The sequence below is a fragment of the Tribolium castaneum genome, chromosome 3, assembly GCF_031307605.1.
Source record: "Tribolium castaneum strain GA2 chromosome 3, icTriCast1.1, whole genome shotgun sequence".
In the NCBI taxonomy this organism is placed as follows: domain Eukaryota; kingdom Metazoa; phylum Arthropoda; class Insecta; order Coleoptera; family Tenebrionidae; genus Tribolium; species Tribolium castaneum.
Window position 1 is genome coordinate 12079983 of NC_087396.1, and position 19767 is coordinate 12099749.

Below are 19767 nucleotides of genomic sequence, written 5' to 3' on the forward strand. Positions count from 1 at the left end.
CACTAGCTAATTAATGAGCACATAAACGGCCCCTTATTGTTGGAAAGAGACAGAGAGCCCCCATATCCCACCTTAGAAAGTTGCTCGAGTGGCACCAGCTTGTCAAGGTAGCGGCAAAGCGGTCTTTGGCACCGCTACTCCGGTAGAAAGTCCCCAAACCGCACCGTTCGAATCGCTCCTCCACTAGCTGAAGAATTGAAAATTTCTGTCTTCAGTCGGTTCACTTGGATTGTTGCAGACAGGTGAGAATCGGAAGAGTGAATAAATCGCGTGCGATTTTCGAAAAAAAAGTGGTGATGGTCGAAAACCGATGTCGCCACATTAGAAAACTCTGCTATTTTTCGAAACTGGGCCTGAAATTGCTGAAGTTCGGACTGTATGCCATAGTGCCGTTCCGGCTCTTTCCTGTCAACCGATTTTTGGCGAGAACGCTTCTGGGGGCGTGAAATTGCGCCTGTGGGGGGCTTGTTCAGTGGTGCTCGAGACGTCTTTCTCATTTATTTGAAATATCTGATATTGACTATTGTTCTGACTTTAGTGACCTACTTGTACCTGCTTTATTTTACGAGAGACGATATCAAACTGTAATTAGCGAGTGTTAAAGTGTACAGTGAAATGCGTTAAATTTTCAAATTAATTCATTGGAAAACAGTTGTTCTAGTTAAACACAGGTAAGTCGTATTGTAATTAAACCACTTAAGCGTGCGCAATGAGTTCACAATTACGTTAGAAACCCGTAACGCAAAAATCTCCTCAAACATTTAAATAATCAAACCAAACTGGCATTTTGAGTGGAAAAGTCAAAGTTCCAACATTGTCAACTTTCGCTGGATGTTAACTCCAGTGACCATCGACATAATTAAATTACAACAATTATGGAAACAGACGAGATGTGATTTGCAAACGTGAATAACTCGACAAGTGGAAAAATCAAACGGCACTCGATACATTAATTGTCCTTTCTCTTCGGCTTAGAATTGTCATTCACGGCTTTATTTCCTTTATTCATGGACGTGATAATGATATGCAAGTATATGTAATATATGCCAGGTTATTTTTTTAGGAACACACCTGCAAGGTGTGATCAAATTTTTGCAGGAAAAAAGACCACTGCAAAGGTTAGGACAATAGCAGAATAATGAATAATAAAAACAACAGTAGAAATATCACCACCACTAACATATTCTACACAGCGTTTCAAATAAAAAAAATATAGTCGTGATGATATGCGAGTTTTTTCAGTCCTAGTGCTCCTGTAACGTCAGTATAATTATAAAAAGTAAATGGTGAATTAAAAAGTAATTATTTATTTATTTTCATTTAGTTTCACTTGTAAATAAAATTTTACTGTTACTTTCTTTGTCACAAAAAATGAAATAATAATTGGAGTGACTGAACCAAAAAAGATTGTAATCCCAATTGTGCCAATTAATTTCATGAAAACAAATCTAATTTTTTTGCGTTTTACAATGATTTTAAGTGGAGGTTCCTAAGAGTGCCAAAAGAATATTAAGTAACGTTTCTTGCTTCTTCCCGTTACATACTTGTAAAAATATCCAAAAGCGGTAAAAAATTCCATTTGCGTCGTTTGCCCAGCAGAACAAGATCCAAGCTCGGCATGATGTCAAAAATGCCACAAACAAGCAATATTTACAATTTGGCGAGTTTGATGAACTTTTTTACTTTTTTACCAAAAACCGGCTTTATTTATGGTCGTTATCTTCAAATCCACTAAAAGGCTTTTGTTGGCACAAAATGCGTTTGAGGAAATTGCGTCTAGAAACTCAAAATTGAATTAGTGGCGGAAATATTTAGCACACGCCTTATGAAACACAGTACATAATTCAGGCGACAATTTTAGCACCTGCACAATCGCCAATCCTTCTCTGTGCCTGATCTCCTACGTTCAATTTTGCCTAATAAGGAAATGAACTGTAAGGTCGCAAAGCGATAAATTGCTGCTAAAGCCAACTATTACAATCGTCAAATTAATTTCCTTTGACAAAACGCGCGTTCCTTGTCCTTACATAACAGTTCACGCTTTATTGCATAAAGAAATCGCGAATTTTCGACAATGCAAGTGCGGACATTCCTGCTGGTGCACTAAAATAACAAAAGCACCTGTCGTGGCTGTGTCAGGAATATGAAAACCATTGCTAAGGTGTGGCTGCAGCGAATTTTTAAGTCTGTTGGAAGCAAAGTGAAGGTGATCGGCTTTTTAATGGCGGTAGTTACATTTCGTACCATTTTCCACATGGTTAGCCGTTCGCCAATGCCCTCACAAGGAGGAAGTCGATTTTTGTTGGCCATTTGACAACACTTATCAAGTTATTTCAATTAGAAATTGCCCCAGGAATTTAATCCCTTTCCATCAATTAGTGCATACGGCTGATTGCAAAAAATGATTTACATAAATGTTGCATAAGACCGGAATACGAGTACTCTATTTGTTCATTAAGGTCGTTTTTGAAAAATAGTCGCTTGTTCGTTCCTTGTTTACAAAACGAATAACATGAGGAAGAAAAATTGTGACCACAAAGATAGAAATCTGGCCAAAATTTTAATTAGAGTTAGTTTGTAGATTCAAGGTTTGTGAAGGGTACTAAAAAGGCAAAACGACCGTTATTCTAATGTGATAAAAGCCCACTTTTCTGCTCCATTTATGTGCATGTTGGAAAATAAAGCTTCATAAATGAGTGAATCAAACAATTAATATTGCTACAATCAGAAAGTATGAAGGTTATTAGGAACAGTAAAAATCCTGCTAATTGTTGCAACTTCAACTGTGCGATTTTTTCAGGCCAAAACTAGCAGTATTCGTGTTAAGTAATTAATTAATAACATGAGTACTGCATTAGTTCGTTCAAGTTTAAAAATCTGTTACCAATGTTATTGCCATCAGTTCTGGAAATCAGAGAGCAACGATCTTGAAATATTTGTCATCATTACTTAAAAAGTGAGCTCATTGCTACAATTTTTGGGTAAGATATACGATACAGATCGCTGTTCTCACTATTTGAATGGGTTGTTCTCGAGTCGTCAATATTGTAAGAAAATTTGCAAAACTTCAATCAAGGTAATGTGAGAAAGGTGAACTGGGTCGCTTTGCATTGTTTACTGATAAAAGTAACGTCGAAAGGAGGTGTGGTAAATTTAGATCGGTTAAAAAATTGCATAAATTAAAAATTCGCAATCTCATTTGAATGTCGTAGAAAACGAAATTGCGGAAAGTTTTGCTTTTAACGAAAAGTGATTGTTTTGTCGGGTGTCCCATAATAACAGTCAGATGCTTCATAGAATAAAGAAATTAAAAAAATTAATCGGTCTGTGGCGAAAAATCGGCAATAAAATTTGTCAAAGATATGCATCTACAAGCGTGCACGTCAAGAAAGTTGTCATTTTGCACCTTACGATTTTATAATAAATTTTAGCATCAAGTCGATTCATTTGATAAACTGAATAAATATAAATACGTTATTTTTATGTTTATTTTACTTTCACAAAAGGAAGTTAAATTTTCTATTTCATTATATATTTGCCACGGAATATGTACTCAACCTTGTAATTTGAAGCAAGTCAACTTGTCAGGGTAGATGATGGAAACATTAAAGGGAAAACACAAATGAGAATAATTTTCTAAAAGAAATCAAATTTGTTCAGAAGAAAAAAACGAGTAGTCACTTTGAGCTCTAATGGTGTATTGTCAAATAAACAGGATAGGTACAGGATGTCACAGTTTAATGTGGATGTAAAACACTAATTTTCACGCCATAGAAAAATCGAATCACTAAACAAGACCCAGGTTTTTTAAGGTAAACCTCGATGTGTCTGACGTCTGTGTAACCTTATGTATGACATAACAAGAAACAAGGTGTTTACATCTCTTCTCTTCCTACGGCTCTTTGTTGAATATAAAACCGCAATAAACAGATATAGCAACTAATTAAAGCACTGCCTTCAGGTACCGATTAGTTATAAAGTTTGTTTTGACAAACTCGGAAATTTTACACCTCCTCAGTAATTTGGAGGTCAGCAAATCGTTAAATATCAAAAAGTTTAAAAAAGTGCCCCCACATTTTTACCAACTAGCGAATAAGTGTCCCACAATCGATCATTACGTTATGTAAACGAAACCGTGCCGTTTGCCCGCTTATATTATTTATTTTAGGTGTTAGCCCAATTTGTGTATCGATTTACCGGTGGCAATGAAGTAATAACAACTTTTACTTTCTACGTCAGGAGAGGGTCCGTTTTTTAATTCTGTCACTGTACGTGTTGTTCTAATTCTTACGACACTGAATAGAAACTGTAGTACTGATAACGCTTATTAATAAAATCGGAAAGGTACTAAGACGAGTGTTTTCTCTTCAGAATCTCGTCGACTGGATGAGAAACTGGTCAATTGGCTGCAATTAGTGACTTTACATAAGTCGATTTATCAAATGGAAAGAATTAATGTCGTCCAATGAACTTGTTATTTCATTTCCTCAAACTGTTTCCGTTAGCGTACCTTTTATGGCGCATTGCATTGTTATTTGTTTCGAAATATTAACGTTGTGAATAACAAATAGGGTTCTCAGATTGTCAAGAATAAAAATTTGCACGCACAGTATTATTGAGACAATTTTCGGCAAAATTTATTTCTTGCAAAAATTAATCTTGCACAAAACGCGCTTAAATTATGTGAATATTTCACAATGACACCAAAAAGACGAGATAAAAACTTGTGTAAGGCTACACAATGAAATATTGTTCTTTATTGATCTTGCAGCAGATTTCAATCTTTTCGTGATAAATTTTTGAAAAAGTAAACATTTTTCAAGTTGATTTTACTCCCAAAACACATTATTCATCACGAAATCTTGTTTTCATTTTCAATCTTTTTTTGTAATTGGATTTTGACAAAGAACTGAAAAGTGTTAGTAAAATACTATTCCACAAAAAAATAAATATTGTTCTCTCATAGTTTTTGTTTTCTCTAAAATTGATCTTATTTTGTATTATGTTTGCCACCATAATTTTGCGTCTAATCAACTTGTATCAACCTAAGTTTTGAAAACCAGACAGTCTTATTACAATCTAACCCAGTTTCCAAGTTTTTGTATTGAATGAAGCAGCTTTTACAACAGGTAATGCATTCATTGCAATTTCAAACGACAATAAATTTGCAACAACGTTTTATGTAAATTGCTAGTAGTGATAGTGTATTTAATTATAGCTTTAGCAATGAAAGTAACATCTGGTTCATACGTTATTTCTTAATTTGTCTATTAATTAAAACAACTGCCTTTAACACAAAGAAATTTTTTAATTTATTTGCCATATCTCCTTTTAAAAATGTGGGGCAATAAACAATTTTATTTAAACAGTTTTAAACGTTTTAATTACCCTAATAATAGTGTAAAATAGCTAGAAACTATTGATAGTGCTATTATTTTAAATGCCACTTGTAATACCCAAGTGTTTATTTAATTAATGTTGTGATTACGTACCGCTCACCAAAATACGAAAATTGGCAGCTGTATCTAATTGGTTTCAATGAACTAATATTTAATTTTCTTGACATTAAACGAGTTTGTACAAATATAGTATCCATCATTAACAACTAAAGAACAAAAATAGCTTCATTAAAATTCTCTTATGTCCATTAGTGAATGGATAAAAATCCTCAAACTATACCAACATCACGATTATTACTGCATGCCGGTCAATTACATAGGTCGGGGTCGCTTAATGCAATAACGCAATTTATAATGATAAAAATAAACGTGCATCTACTTTAACTCAAAAGCACATCAATAAAAAACTAATTGTTTGTAAACACAAAGATGCACTTTCTTTAACACAACTAAAAGCAAACAACAAAATATGCTCTATTCAAACAAGTAGGTACAGCTATTTACTGAAAGCAGAAAAAAAGAAGAAGTCAACCATGACATGGTGCTACATAAACACCTGTTGTTTGAGGTGTATCTAACGATATTGTCTGTTGATTCTCCAGTCTGTTGGCTATAAAAATCCATTAGGGACATCCTGTTTGCCGAAGATGTGACCAAAAAGACTTGCATTAAAATCCACCAAAATTTCTAATTTCGCCAACTCTAATAGTTTCGCTGTAATCGGCGATTAAAAATTGAAAAAAAGCGAAAATGACAACCTTTTTTTGCGTTTTCCTCGGAAACTGTAAGACTAATCATCTGATAGCGCTTAATTTTGTCTATTTTTTCGATTAAACCCGGAGCCGCTCCGGGCAACGGTTCCGGGTACAGAGGCGATTAAAGTTTTACACAAAAAAAATCATAAAAAAACTAAAAGTTGTAGAGCAATGCGGTTTGTTCCATTGAATTCTGCGGCTCATTTTACATGTTATATCAATTTTTCACAAGAATTAAAAATTTAATTTTTTTTGCCTAAATTTAGGGTAGCCATTTGTCACATTGGAAAATTTTATTCAATAAAAAAATTCATAACTCAAAAACTAAAAGTCGTAGAGCAATGCGGTTTATTCCATTGAATTCAGCGGCTGATTTTCTGTATTATACCAACTTTTTACGGGATTTAAAATATTGATTTTTTGCTAAAAGTTACACTTACCTTCAAAAAAGTAAAAAAATTATTTTTTTTAAACTCTTCAATCATAGTTTTTCGTACTTATATATGCCTTGACAACTCTCTAGAGTTGTTAAAAGTCCAAAAAATGTCCATATGTTTGATTTTTTGATGTTTGATTTTTCCAATTTTTGTCCCGATTTTGGTCGATTCCGGGTGTCCGGAACATTTATCGAGCAATAACTCTGGAACTATTAGAGATAACCCCATGAAGTGTATTATCTTTGAAAAACTCTTTTGTTTATCTATCTTTTTCAAAAAAGATCTTTGTTCTTCGACTAATAGTTTTCGAGAAAATTGCAAATAAAAGCAAAAATAGGTAAAATTTTATAAAATTCATAACTAAAAAACTATTGGGAATTTGGCAGTTTTCTCAATGCCAATCGATTCCCCAAATCATTTTGCACAGGTGAGGATTAATTAAAACAGTTCCACTTTTTCAAATAGTTTATTCGTAATTGAGAAAATAAATAATTAAAAAAAAATAACACCATGGTTTTTATAGTCACATTAGCGACAACCATAAAACTGCTAATCCTGTAATTAACAAGTCATTGAATCGCTTTGACAAAATTATCGACGTTTAGGGCGTGGAAATATGCGCATCTAAATCCCCTAATTAAATAATTGTTAATTACAAATGTGTTGATGAACCTTTCACTTATCTTATCACCTGATGGTCCAGATTAGCGCAACCTTAAATATTCTAATTGGCACATAATTCAATCAGCCTTCGCAATAAATTCTTGCCACCACTCCCTGCCTTTTGCCCCAATAACAATGAGTAATTACAATCTTCACGCTGGTCGTGAAGATGAAATCCACACCACGAGGAATTAAAAAATAATTGTACAATAATTGCGCAAAGATTTAATCTGCGGAAGTTGAGCAATTTGGTTTTGTTTCAGGAGGATGAAAAGGCCGCCTGGGCTTTGGATCCTACTGTCGGCAGGTATGTGGCCACCCTACATTTTTCCCATAAATTGGACTTTCCATTTTGTTCGACCTGTTATACTTACTCCATTTTACTTTTACTGAAATTATCTGATCCGGATTAAGTATTTGCCATTCTAAGCTTGGAGTAACACACTCGTGAAATACAAATGCGTCCAGTCACTCAAGAAAGTCGATTCGAGTTCGATTTTGGACGAAGATCCCAAGAAATTCATATTTTAATAACCTTCACCTAGATTCTACGTGCGTGGCATATGTTTTACCGTGTCTGATGTTACAAATACACAATTATTGCATTTTTCACTCCGACTTTCTCGATAATGAGCTTTTTTACTCCTGCTAGGTGTTCTCTGGCTGAGTCTACAAGATGTTTACGGAATCAGAGCCACAGCGCTCATCTTCGGCAAGTCGACAACGACCACGACTTCCACAGAAGCGACTTCAGAAGCTGAGACTTCTCCAGATGAGGTTAGTGTGAAAGTAATAAATTCCGAACCTTGGCATTAGGTCCCGTTTTAATCGCGAAGGAAGACGTGTGGTAAATGTCAGGAAAAATAAATTAATCACAGAAAACAACTTTTCTAAATATTAAAATTATAATATTGGTTATTTCGCAATAAAACACGACCAAGAGTGCAGAAAAACAAATTAATACTTTCAAAAGCTATATGCAATAATTTACAAGACTGCACACTTTAAGCAAATTAAAGTGAAAACATTTAGCACCACAATAACTGTCATTAATTGCTTTCGTTTCAATTTATCTATCAATAACTCTGCTATTGACACCAACATTGTTAATTAGCTCAAATAAAAATATTTTCCGGCTTTTACCTTATCACACATTCAGATTAGACTACGGTATAAATAAATAACAAATTAACTCTAATTAAAAATAAGTAACCAGACCTCACCATTAATCATCGAAGGTGCTTATAAGGCTGTAATTATGATTAATGAAAAAACTCGATCATTTAAGAGCACTGAGAATAAAAAACGAGAATGCGTGATTAGAAAAACAAACATTTATTGTGTTTATGCAAATTTTGTCGTCGCATACAAGTGATGGGTTTTAAGATTAAAAATAAAAAATCGCGAATATCATGTCCGAACGGAATAAAACCAGTTCCATATCACTTTCCCATCCACCCCCATAAATTATTATAAAGAAAGTTAGCTGCTTAAAATTTATAATAAAACATTCACAAGGCATTGTTTTGTGAAATTATAACTCAACTATTTTTGTTGAGTTAAAATTCCATTCATAGAAACACTTTCAACTGACTTGTTTACCGAATTTGACACTTTCTTGCGTGTCAGTTTGACTTTTCCGCAAATGCTTATAAATTCTTGTCGAAAAATGTTGCCAAACTCGGGCCCCTACAAGCCAGGTAAAATCACAGGTGTTCAATTTTTGGGCAAGTGGCGAGTGTCGGAGGATTTGAAATTTCATCAAGAAGCAATAAGTGACCCACCATTGCTGAATCTTAACTATATCATGGATGAAGATTATGTTATCGGACTTGGTAGAGATAGTGAAGATTTAAGAGTCTGAACTTGAAATGTATATTACAAATTTTAATAAAGTCCGGTTAATTAGCTAAAATACCACATTAAAAAACATTTTTGCTCTTCACAACTAATAAATTCAAGGTTTTCATTTCACTTTCATTTAGCCACAAGTAAAATTCCGACCAAAAGGTAGAAACGCTCATAATGATAATTAAAAACTGTCCATTTAAAGTAACAATAACAGTTTGAATTTCTTTGCTTAATTCCAGGTAATTGCCGCATTGTAAACCAGCAAACCATAAAATTAGCGTTTTATTTTAGACCTTTAGCCATTGTTACATAAGAATTTTTCTCGTCGTCCTTGCAGCCACACAAGCTGCCAACAAAGTCGATTAAATTAAGCAATTTACCGAAGTGATTAAATTGAAGCCAACTCATTATCCTGGTGTCGACTTCGATATTTATGCGTATAATTATCCAGGAATTTCGTTGCGGTCTGAATCCCGTGCTTTCTATTATTTCTTTTTTACATTTGTTACATATCGTGATAAGTTATGACAGTACGAAGATAATTTTCGCGTGTCCTTCCAGACTGCCACCGAGGCGAGCACCGAGTCCTCCAACGTGACCAAGCCCACCCTCACGGGGGTGCCCCAGGTGGACTACATCTGGGACCCCAACTTGCCCAAAGAGCTCAACGGGTACAACCTCTCCGAGTACCCCTTCTACGAGAGGGTGCCCGAAGACATCGACTTCAAGTGCGATGGTCTCCATGACGGGTTCTACGCCAGCGTGCCCCACAAATGCCAGGTAACGAGAGCATCGCTTTGTTATGCAAGACAGTTTCTACGATATTGCACTATAAACGTATCTGCTGCATTTTTACACTTGCTTTCTAATATATTCGTTAAGGTTAAATAAAATCCGAAGGCCTTTTTGCAACTCTTACGAAACTGACGCGGCTGCGGCCATCAGATCTTATCAAAGTGCATTTTAATGCTCCTCAAATTTAGATAAAATCTCGGGTAAATGAACTAAAATTGTCACTAAAAAATTGACCTTGCAACTTTTATCCTTATTCACTTTCACTCCGACAGTGAAATTGTTCTGGTGAGTTACCATCAGGCACCGGAGCCGCTTTTTGTCAGTTACAAAATAAACAAGCGATAAAATGGAAATTTCTAAATAAAGCCGACAAATCGTTTGTAACAATTAAAAGGAACAAGTGCAGATAGCGAGTGATTTAACACAACACGTATTAGACACGATGTGTTCAAAAACAGAAAACGGCCCTGAATTTAATCACACCGACTTGTTATTTAAAACCTGTCTTGTAAGAAGCAAACAAATTTTGACATTTCAATTTAATAAAATGCGATTATGGAATTCTCTACGAATGGTTTGCTTAAAATGTTTGTATTCCTTCCTCGTGTCAAATATTGAAATTTTATGTTTGTGAATAAGTTGTATAACGATTTTATGACGGTATTCTTTGAGTGTCTCACCGGCGCCAGAAGCCGGAATTCCATCTCTGATTGATGGTGTTAGGTGAATAATTTATAGAGGAACCAACGTGAAAAAAAAGGATCTTCATTATTTGTTGCGGAAATGCTCCATATGTACTTCTAGATCACTTTCCCTTGTTATTATCAGACAATATAAATTATATAACGTTCTTTGTCAAATTATCGAAGAAAATTTATTTTGGGAAAAGTGCACATCACTTCCTCTGTACAGTGTTCATTGTTCCAAATGATGTAATTTGTTAGTGTTAACAATTAAAGTCACTGGATAACACCTATGTCTTATAATTTGAATACAGTTTAGGAGGGTTTCAGAAAAATTCAGCACATCAGTTATCATGGAATTAATGAGTTTAAAACGAATGTAACTAAGTTATCCAATAAGGTTCTTTCTTATTTTTTGTCCTGGAAAACACTGTTAGGTTGTTTTTTTTAATTTCAGCGTGCAACTTGTTTTTACATTTGTTTTCCCAGTTATAATTAACAGTTGTAGGTAACGTTATAAACTTACGAGAGTAAATACAAAATCTTGAAATTATCGTATTTCTTCAGAGTATAAAATCAAAGCCTTTTTTGTGAATTATAACAGCATATTAAATCGTTTTTCTAAACTTGCCTTAATTAATATTGTCCTTTTACTTTGCCATATTCTAGAGCAAAGTTCCTCAATTTTATTGTTATTTATTAACTTTTCAGAGAATCTCTCGTCTTTGAGACAACTTTTTTTTCAAAATATTAATATCTGATTAACATCATATCGTTATCGAAACTAATGTTCATCACCAGTATAAAATGTTTAATTTTAAAATAAATTTTTTAGATCGTTATCCACTAGGCTTTTAAAAATTCGGAAATTTTTTTTAGCTCACCTGTTGTTATTAAAATAGGCTAAATTGCTGAATTAGAGTCTGATTTAAATAATAAAGTGAATAATTATGAAACAAATATTGAATACTGAGTCTTAATTTCGGAATTGGTTACTGCATGAAAAATAAAAAAAATGAGTCTTTTATTTTTGTGCCAAAAAAAATTTTGCATGAATTATGAGCGATTCTTTCTTCTAATAAGGTTGTATAATAATAATAAATAATCAGTGAGAGTCATCATTCTTGTTGCATAAAAGTATACAAAACTGTCCTTGACATTTTTAGCAGTAAACATTTTCCTGATAATTGACACACATTGCAAATTTTAGGGTTTCTCCAACCACGAAACGAAGAAACATGTTCACCTCTCAACACTCTCAGCCAAAATATTGCGCAAAATAAAATAATACAACCATTATCTCACATTTAATAGCTATATAATTCAAACTTTTTCTGCTACCTTTGCATTCTCGAAAATTTCATGCCCACTTAAGAAATGCAATATGTCAAACTTTCGTTTTATTCCGTTATGTAAGTAGATATCTAGACTTATAGTTGCAACACGTATCTTACCACTCAATTATCGACCATTTAAAAAAATGCCTCTTGATGCCAAGGTCGTATAATTTATTGCAGGTCTACCACCACTGCCTTTTCGGAACAAGATACGACTTTTTATGTGCGAATTATACCGCATTTGACCAGAAAACATTTATCTGCCACTTCGTGTCCGAGGTGGATTGCGTCAATTCGAAGAAATATTGGCACAGGTTGGTGTATAAACCCATCACAAATTTAACTAAATTATCGCACAATTCTAGGAATGACGCTCTGTATAAGGCAGCCACGACCACGACTGCGAAGCCTGTGGTGGTTTATACGCCGCCCCCGCAACCGCACCCTGCAGCCGCCCCTGCGGCGGTGAACCCCCGGAGGCCTGGGGGCCGCCGGCGGCCTATGCGAAGAAGGCGGCCACAGTACGATTATTACGATTACGCCGACGATTATGACGATTATTACGAAGAAAGGCCTCCAAGGTCGGAAGCGAGAAGAAGAAAGAGGCCACGACCGAGACCTAGACCAGTTTATGAAGACGACTACGAAGAATACGAGGATGAGAGGTACGAAAGAAGGGGACCGGGAAGGAGGCGAGCTGGGGACAGGCGAAGAAACAACAATAAAGATAGAAGAAAATACGAAGATGAGGATAAATACGAAGATGATAAGTTAGACGACGATAGAAAATCAAATGATAGAAGACCGAATAATAAAGACAGAAGAAAAAATGAAGATGAAGAAGATGATAGACTAGAAGAGGATAGAAAAACAGAAGATAAAAGAACGAGCGAAAGGAGACATCATAAAAGGCGGCCACCGCATGATTACTCGGAGGAAGAAGAGGAAGATAGAAGAAGAAGTCGTCCTAAAGGAGGCTCTCGACGGCCAGTTGAAGATGATTACGAAGAGGAAGAAGCACCTCAAAATGATAAACCCTCAGCGCCTGAAAATGTCGGTGATAAACCACTGATAAAACCAACAAGTGGTAGTTCAATTTATGATAGACCTAGAGCTGCCCCAAAAATTAAACCACCAGTCCCTAAAAATGAAGCAAGCAAATATGCTTATAAACCGGTAGTGACTAAAGCACCTCCGGTTGAAGATGAAGAATACTACGACGATTATGAAGAAACTCCTCCTAAAACACACCGAAAAAATGAACGACATACAACCAGACGTGAAGAGGAGAGAGAACGAAAACCATCACCTCCAAGATTACGAGCATCGCAGTCATCTCGAGACGATGTAAGTTATGAAGAAGACGTCCCTCGAAGAAACCAGAAACCGAAATATGGGTCACACCATCGTGAAAGACCTAGGAACAAAAAACCACCACCACCAGTTGAAGATTATTACGACGATTATGAAGAAGAGAGTAAGGAAACACCCGCGAAAGCGGAAAAACCGAAAGAAAAATCGACTACGACAACAACCACGACGACAACAACAACGACAACCACAACGACAACACCCACAACAACGACAACGACTACTACAACGACCACACCCCCTCCACCTAGCACAACAACAGAAAGGGAATTGCGTCCCGAATCTATAATTCGGATAGTAAAAAGACCGTTTTTGCCCAGCCGGGGCGGTAATCCCTACGGCCCCCGTGGCCTCCAACCTGTGGGGGCCAAAGCGGTAGAAAAAAAGCCCGAAATAAAAGAGGAAGAAACTTCCGAAAGCGCTAAAGCGGCATTTAAACCTTCTGTTGTAATAAAAACCCCACTACGTCAAAAATACGTAAACGAACCCCAAGAAGAATTTGCCCCCGTGTCAAGTCGGCCCCAAACTCCCCCTCGCCCAAGTCTCAAACCTAGCAAGGAATTTCTAGGACCGCGAACGACTCAAAAACCCAAATTGCCTGAACCCGATCCTCTGGACATAGAAGATGAATACGACGTCACCTTAAACGACGCCCTAAACCCCACGTTGCCCAATTTACCGGTTCGGGGATTCCCCACCGGGTTTAGTAACGCGAATAACGAGTATAATAATTACAATTCGTATCAGAGACCGAGATATGTCCTTGAAGGTGCAAATTCGGATTATTATCAAGCCAAGCCGACGAGACAAAGATACGAAGCGGTGCCCTACAGTAACCCGCAGGAACATTTTGTTAATTCTGAGGCCGATTACAAAGGGCAGTACAGCACAGTCAACAGAGCTAATTTCAGGCCCAGACTCACGCAAGCCCTCTACACGAGTTTCTGATTTTTCAAGCCATATTCTAGGTAGACTTAAAATTCTATATTTAATTTTTCTGTGAATTAGTAAGCAAATTATGGTTGTGTAAATTATGACGATTATTTAAGTTAAATTACATGATACTTTGTAAAATATTTGTACTCAAAAATAAAACCGTAAATAAAAACCGAGCTCGCATTTTATTAGGACCTAAAAAAGGTGATCCGTGCTGTGTTGCGCTCAAAGCAAAAAGCATAAAACAGTTTTTATCGTACAAAACAACCAATTTAAGCATAAGATTAAACTAGAAAAGCAAATTTTGGTTTTTGTTTTGTTTTACTGGTTGCGTAACATACAATTAAATTTACTGCATGCAACCAGAAAAACACTAGTGCAAATGTCAGAGCTGTCAAGTCTGTCAAAAATCAGAATTTTGTTGTTTTGATTATTTACGTCAAATGGGCCATAAGCCCACGTGCATAAATGGATTTTGCGAAAAAACAGCTAGAAAAATACGGTTGGAAAGATGGTAATGTTTTTCATTTATTAATTACAAGCAATATTTGCAATTTTCTACGACCAAATTAACCTCTTGCAAAAGTTTGAGCAAACAAAAACGGCAATAATTTTCAGGTAAAGGATTAGGGAAACACGAAGACGGAATATCACAAGCCTTAAAACCGAAATTGAAGTTCGACAATGCTGGAATTGGCCACGAAGTTGGAGATCAATTTACCAATAACTGGTGGGAAAGAGTTTTTAACAGTGCAGCCAGTAACATAAATGTAACTTCAAAATTAATTATTTGACTTCACTTTTAAATGTGCAATTTAGGTTGCAGTGGACCAAGATGAGGTGAAGTTGCACTTGAAGGAAGAATCAGTTGAAATCACAACAAAAAATTATTCACTTAAAGAGCTCAAAAAGAACAAGCATCTAGAGTACGGCTCGTTTTTGAAATCTGCAAAACTTACCGAACGTGGAGTTGAAACTTACAACGTCACGCCTATTGAGCAGTTTCCCTCTTGCAGTTCTCTAACTGATGACGAACTATTTGCAGCCTGTGGTGGCAGAACTGCTCATAAGTAAGCACTGTTTCGGTTAAAGTGGCCTATGACTGCGATATTGAGTTGGCAGCATTGCCATTCGTGATATTTAGTTATTTTTTTGCTGTAGGGGTGCGCGCCATGGCTTAAAACTGGGCGGAAAGTTGTCAAGGATTGAAAAACAAGAGAAAATGCTGCTCAAAAAAATGAAAAACGTTTCGCTGACCGACGACACCAGCAATTTGGAGAAAAAAATCAAGAAACTGAAGAAGCACAAAGAAGAAACCGTAAGCAATACACCACCTCAGGAACTTGAAAGTCCGAGTTCCAGAAAGCACAAAAATAAGCGCAAGAGTGTGTCCTTCAACGATGAGACTGTTGTTAAATACTACACTCCTGAGGCGGACACAAGCCATGAAAGTATTAAAGATGAGAATAGCAATAATCCAGGGATAGCTGATCCCAATTCAAATTCTTGCGATGAGGGGATTGAGCAAGACTTTGAAGACTCAAATAATGACTCCAGTGACCACAGGAGTTTTGAAGAGGCACAAAGGACGTTCGATGATTTGTCGAAAGCCGAGAGGAAGAAACTGAAAAAGAAGCGGAAGCTGGAGAAGAAGAAAACAAAAACTGCTCAATTTATTGAAGATGTGAGGGAGCAAATGGCCACTGAGGAGAACGGCAAAAAGCGGAAGTTGGTCGCTGAGGAGGTGGATATGGAAACTAAGCAAAAGGAACTGTGTAAATATTCGAAGAAATTCAGAAAAGAAATGAAGCGTGAGAAGAAAATGATGAAATCGATAGTAAAGTCGTTAGATAACTTCTGTAAAATATCTGACGATGAATAGGAGGAACCGAGGGGATAAGTACGTATATTTCATTTAATTAACAAGGAAACTAAAAAAACTTAATTGTTTGGAGTACGTTCCAAAAAAAAAAGAAAAACAAAAAATATTTTTATAAAATGATAAGTAGTTGGTAATACCCAATTTTGTGTGAGTCGTCCTGTATATTTAGCTTTTTCGTTAATTTCGGGCCAATAAAAGTTAACAATTTAAGCATTTTTTATTTGAAGTCTGTTTAAAAAATTACAACCACGCTCCAAAATTAGAACAAGAAATTAAAAAGGAATGCCCAGGGCTAAAAGACAAATTAAAAGTTTAGAACATCAAAATCGTCCAAATAAAAACGTGGTCAAGAGACAAACAAATAAATAGATAAAATTAATAGTAGGAGACAAAGGTAAGGCAAACATTTCATCGAAAACTATACTATTAAAAAATTATAACAAACAGCCCATATTTATTAAAACTCTGCGAATACGGTTGAAGTATTGATTTTCGGTACTTAAGCACCGGTAAACCATCTCCTAGATTATTTTTGTAGGAAATTAATTCTCTGTATTTTTTTACATTTTACTTGTATTTTAAATCGTAATCACATCCTTGTCAAAAATATGTGACGCGGAGCAAATTTTAAATTTTTAGATATTTTCCTCATGTTCGCCATGAAAATTTTTGTCATCAGTTTTTCTCAGCCTTTCAGAATGTAATGTTCAACGTTCCTGCCTTTTTTCCAAGCAGTTGGTGAACTGATTGACTTTAAATTAAATAAAAAAGAAACCACACAAATTTTTTGAGTTTAGAAAATAGTTATTTTTTATCTTATTTCTTCTTCTTCTTTAGAATCACAAATGAGAACTAGAACTACATGTGAGGATTTTTACAAAAAAAATATTTTATAATTAAAAATGAATGTGGCATCCATTCAAAAAATCTGGTAATTCTAAATAATATGATGAAAATAATACTTCATGGAGTTTGGCTTAAAATTAATGTTTTTTAGAATTCATAAATTCACGAAATTTTGGGGGCACTTTGGCCAGGTTGTTATTTGGACTCACGCTGTGCCGACTTACCTTTCTAACATCAAACTTCAAATAATAATCGCAAAAGTGGTTGTGCAACATTTCCCACGCATTCACCATGTCTATCGCACTGTAATAGTGCAGAGTAAAATAATTCTTGTAATAGCAGAAATGGAAGTGCCTGTTATTGCACGTGAACATGTAGTTATTTTCTCGCAAAACGTTCATTTTTTCGCCGCAAATTCCAGTCAAAAAAATGTCCTCCATGTGCACCAAAGGCGTGCTCAGGGCACAATCGTACAGTTTTCTGGCCACATCGAACGACATTATGTAGCTAGCGCCACAGACATTGGCTGGGTATTCCTGTTCAGGGTACCACTCGTAGGGCACATACCTTGGAAAAATAAATGAAAATTTTTGCAAAATGACACGTACCATTTGCTGTAGGTGTCTCTGATGGGCCAGCCACGCCTCAGCCTCCCCAAAATCACGTTCTCATGCGTCTTCCGGTTTGAAAGCATGTGCAAAACGCGCGGGAGGTTCACAAAAACGTCGTCATCGGCTTTCATCAAATATTTGAACGAATTTTTGCAATAGCGATTGACGACTTTCAACATAAAGGTGGATTTTAGTGTTAGATTGTTGTAAGAGTCGATGAAGCGTTCTTGGATGATGTCGTTATAAAGGGCTCGTTCTTCCTCGAGTATAGCCTAAGTAAACGATTTCAGTGATTTTTTCCCTGATAAAAATGAATGAATACTTGGTACTTTTTTGCCTTTTTCTTAGACTGGCCAAAAATGAAATAAAACGTGACGTTGTTATCTAAAATCAAAGAATTTTAATACACGTTTAGAACTAATCAATTGCATAAAACGTTTTTGTCCCCACGTTTCTCTGATAGCTTTGCGAAGATCCACATCTTTGGGTCGCGATGACACAATTACTAGCAGGAACTTTTTTTCGGAACACATTTTTTTGGGGCGAATAATCGGTGGGAGTCTCTGATTTATGTAATCGTTCATGTTTCGTGACATGTTTATGTCTAAATCAGACGAACCTTAAAATTATTGATCCAAAGATTTGCGCTAAGAGCTTTTGAAATTACCAGCGAAGAAGTAGCCATAGACCAGCAAACTAAGTCCTGTAGAAATAGCGAAACAAATGCACAAAATGTAAAACCTCCGTCTTATACTCATCGCAGGTTTTCACAACTTCAATTTGGAACGAATTTTACTTAAAAAACACAAGGTTAATTTATTACTCCTACAATGTAAATATGTGAAAAGTGAAACAGTTGTTAAAACAAGACTTAAAGCAAATTCCTTTTTGGGCTCATTTGCGGTAAATGAGAATCATTGCTTTCTTACCTGTAATTGTGTAGTGTTATTTGATGGTTTTGTATACTCACATGTCAGGAATCTCCTTTGACATTTTTTACAATGTCAGGTGAATAACGTCACGTGCAAATGTTTCAAAAGAATTTCATTCTTTAAAACTTTAGCCAATAAAAAAATGTTACGAGGTTCGAAGAGCATTCAAAAAAATTCATAACTAGGCACATTAAAGTAAATAATAAAAAAAGAATTCAAATAACATTAGTTCAAATACGATAACTTATGGAGGATCCTCTAATAAAATGGAAAACGCTCCTTTAATAAAATGTAATTTAGAGGGAAAAAATATGAAACTCGAAAAGAAGAAATAATCGAAACGAGTAGCTACAGTAATCCGAAAACAAAAAAAAAGTTTTGGAAAAAAATGTTTGTTTTGCAAAAATGGTCAAAAATTCTTGCAGAAATCATTGCAAAATATTGAAAACCTGATTTATGAATGGGCACAATATATGATTGCTTTCATATTGCGGGAAATATGCCACTCCTCAACGATAGATTAAATATTATATGTAAAGACAAGGACAGAGATTTATAAAAAATTTTAACGATTATCGCTGGTATTTCATCCGGACCTGGACTTTTGTCAATATTCAGTTTTTGCACGGATAATTCAATATCATCTACGCTAATACACAGTTTATTAAGTAATAATATTTTGCTAGACGTAAAATTACAATTGACGTAACCATCCGCCTTAAGTCCTATGCCATTTTGTAGAGTTTTTTATTCCGGTTATCCTCGATTTTTCCGTTTCTCGATAACTCTAATAGTTTCGCCGTAATTGGCAATTGAAAATTGAAAAAAAGTGTAAATGGAAACTTTTTTTTTGCGTTTTTCTCGGAAACTGTAAGACTTAGAGGAACGAACAAAAATCCATCTGATAGCGCTTAATTTTATCTATTTTGTCGTCCAAACCCGGAACCGCGATCAAGGTTATTCACTAAAAAATTCATAAAAAAAACTAAAAGTCGTAGAGCAATGCGGTTTGTTCCATTGAATTCTACGGATCATTTTACATATTATACCAATTTTTCACAAGAATCAAAAATTTTAAATTTTTTGCCTAAATTTAGGGTAGCCATTTGTCTAGTGGAAAATTTTATTCAACAAAAAAATTCATAATTCCAAAACTAAAAGTCGTAGAGCAATGCGGTTTGTTCCATTGAATTCAGCGGCTCATTTTACGTATAAAACCAATTTTTAACGAGATGTAAACTTTTAAAATTTCTTGCTAAAAATTAAGAT

At 35.3% G+C, this 19767-nt stretch overlaps 3 protein-coding genes across 7 annotated transcripts; 2 read left to right on the forward strand and 1 right to left on the reverse strand.

Annotated features, from left to right (window-relative positions):
- The first annotated feature begins 106 nt into the window (after positions 1-106).
- On the forward strand, positions 107-14403 carry Cpap1-h (cuticular protein analogous to peritrophins 1-H). 4 transcript variants are annotated; one of them, XM_008197487.3, is made up of 7 exons: positions 107-242; positions 539-671; positions 7518-7561; positions 7907-8031; positions 9667-9885; positions 12101-12234; positions 12286-14403. In XM_008197487.3, exons 3-7 carry the CDS (start codon positions 7522-7524, stop codon positions 14237-14239), a joined length of 2472 nt encoding a protein of 823 aa, XP_008195709.2. In that variant the 5' UTR covers positions 107-242; positions 539-671; positions 7518-7521; the 3' UTR covers positions 14240-14403.
- Positions 14404-14588: 185 nt separating this feature from the next.
- Positions 14589-16319, forward strand: LOC661468 (uncharacterized protein). The gene is made up of 4 exons (XM_967623.5): positions 14589-14741; positions 14846-14997; positions 15047-15297; positions 15389-16319. Exons 1-4 carry the CDS (start codon positions 14696-14698, stop codon positions 16107-16109), a joined length of 1170 nt encoding a protein of 389 aa, XP_972716.2. The 5' UTR covers positions 14589-14695; the 3' UTR covers positions 16110-16319.
- LOC661510 (beta-1,3-galactosyltransferase 1) lies at positions 16308-18661 on the reverse strand. Of its 2 annotated transcripts, none has more exons than XM_967665.4 (7): positions 18537-18661; positions 18234-18361; positions 18003-18185; positions 17889-17950; positions 17564-17838; positions 17180-17522; positions 16308-16401 (listed from the first exon to the last, which is right to left on the reverse strand). In XM_967665.4, the coding sequence occupies exons 2-7, from the start codon at positions 18322-18324 to the stop codon at positions 16369-16371; spliced, it is 987 nt and encodes a 328-aa protein (XP_972758.2). In that variant the 5' UTR covers positions 18325-18361; positions 18537-18661; the 3' UTR covers positions 16308-16368. The 2 variants fall into 2 exon arrangements, with proteins under 2 accessions (XP_972758.2, XP_015837440.1); XM_015981954.2 differs by having other exon boundaries at positions 18496-18583.
- Positions 18662-19767: the final 1106 nt, after the last annotated feature.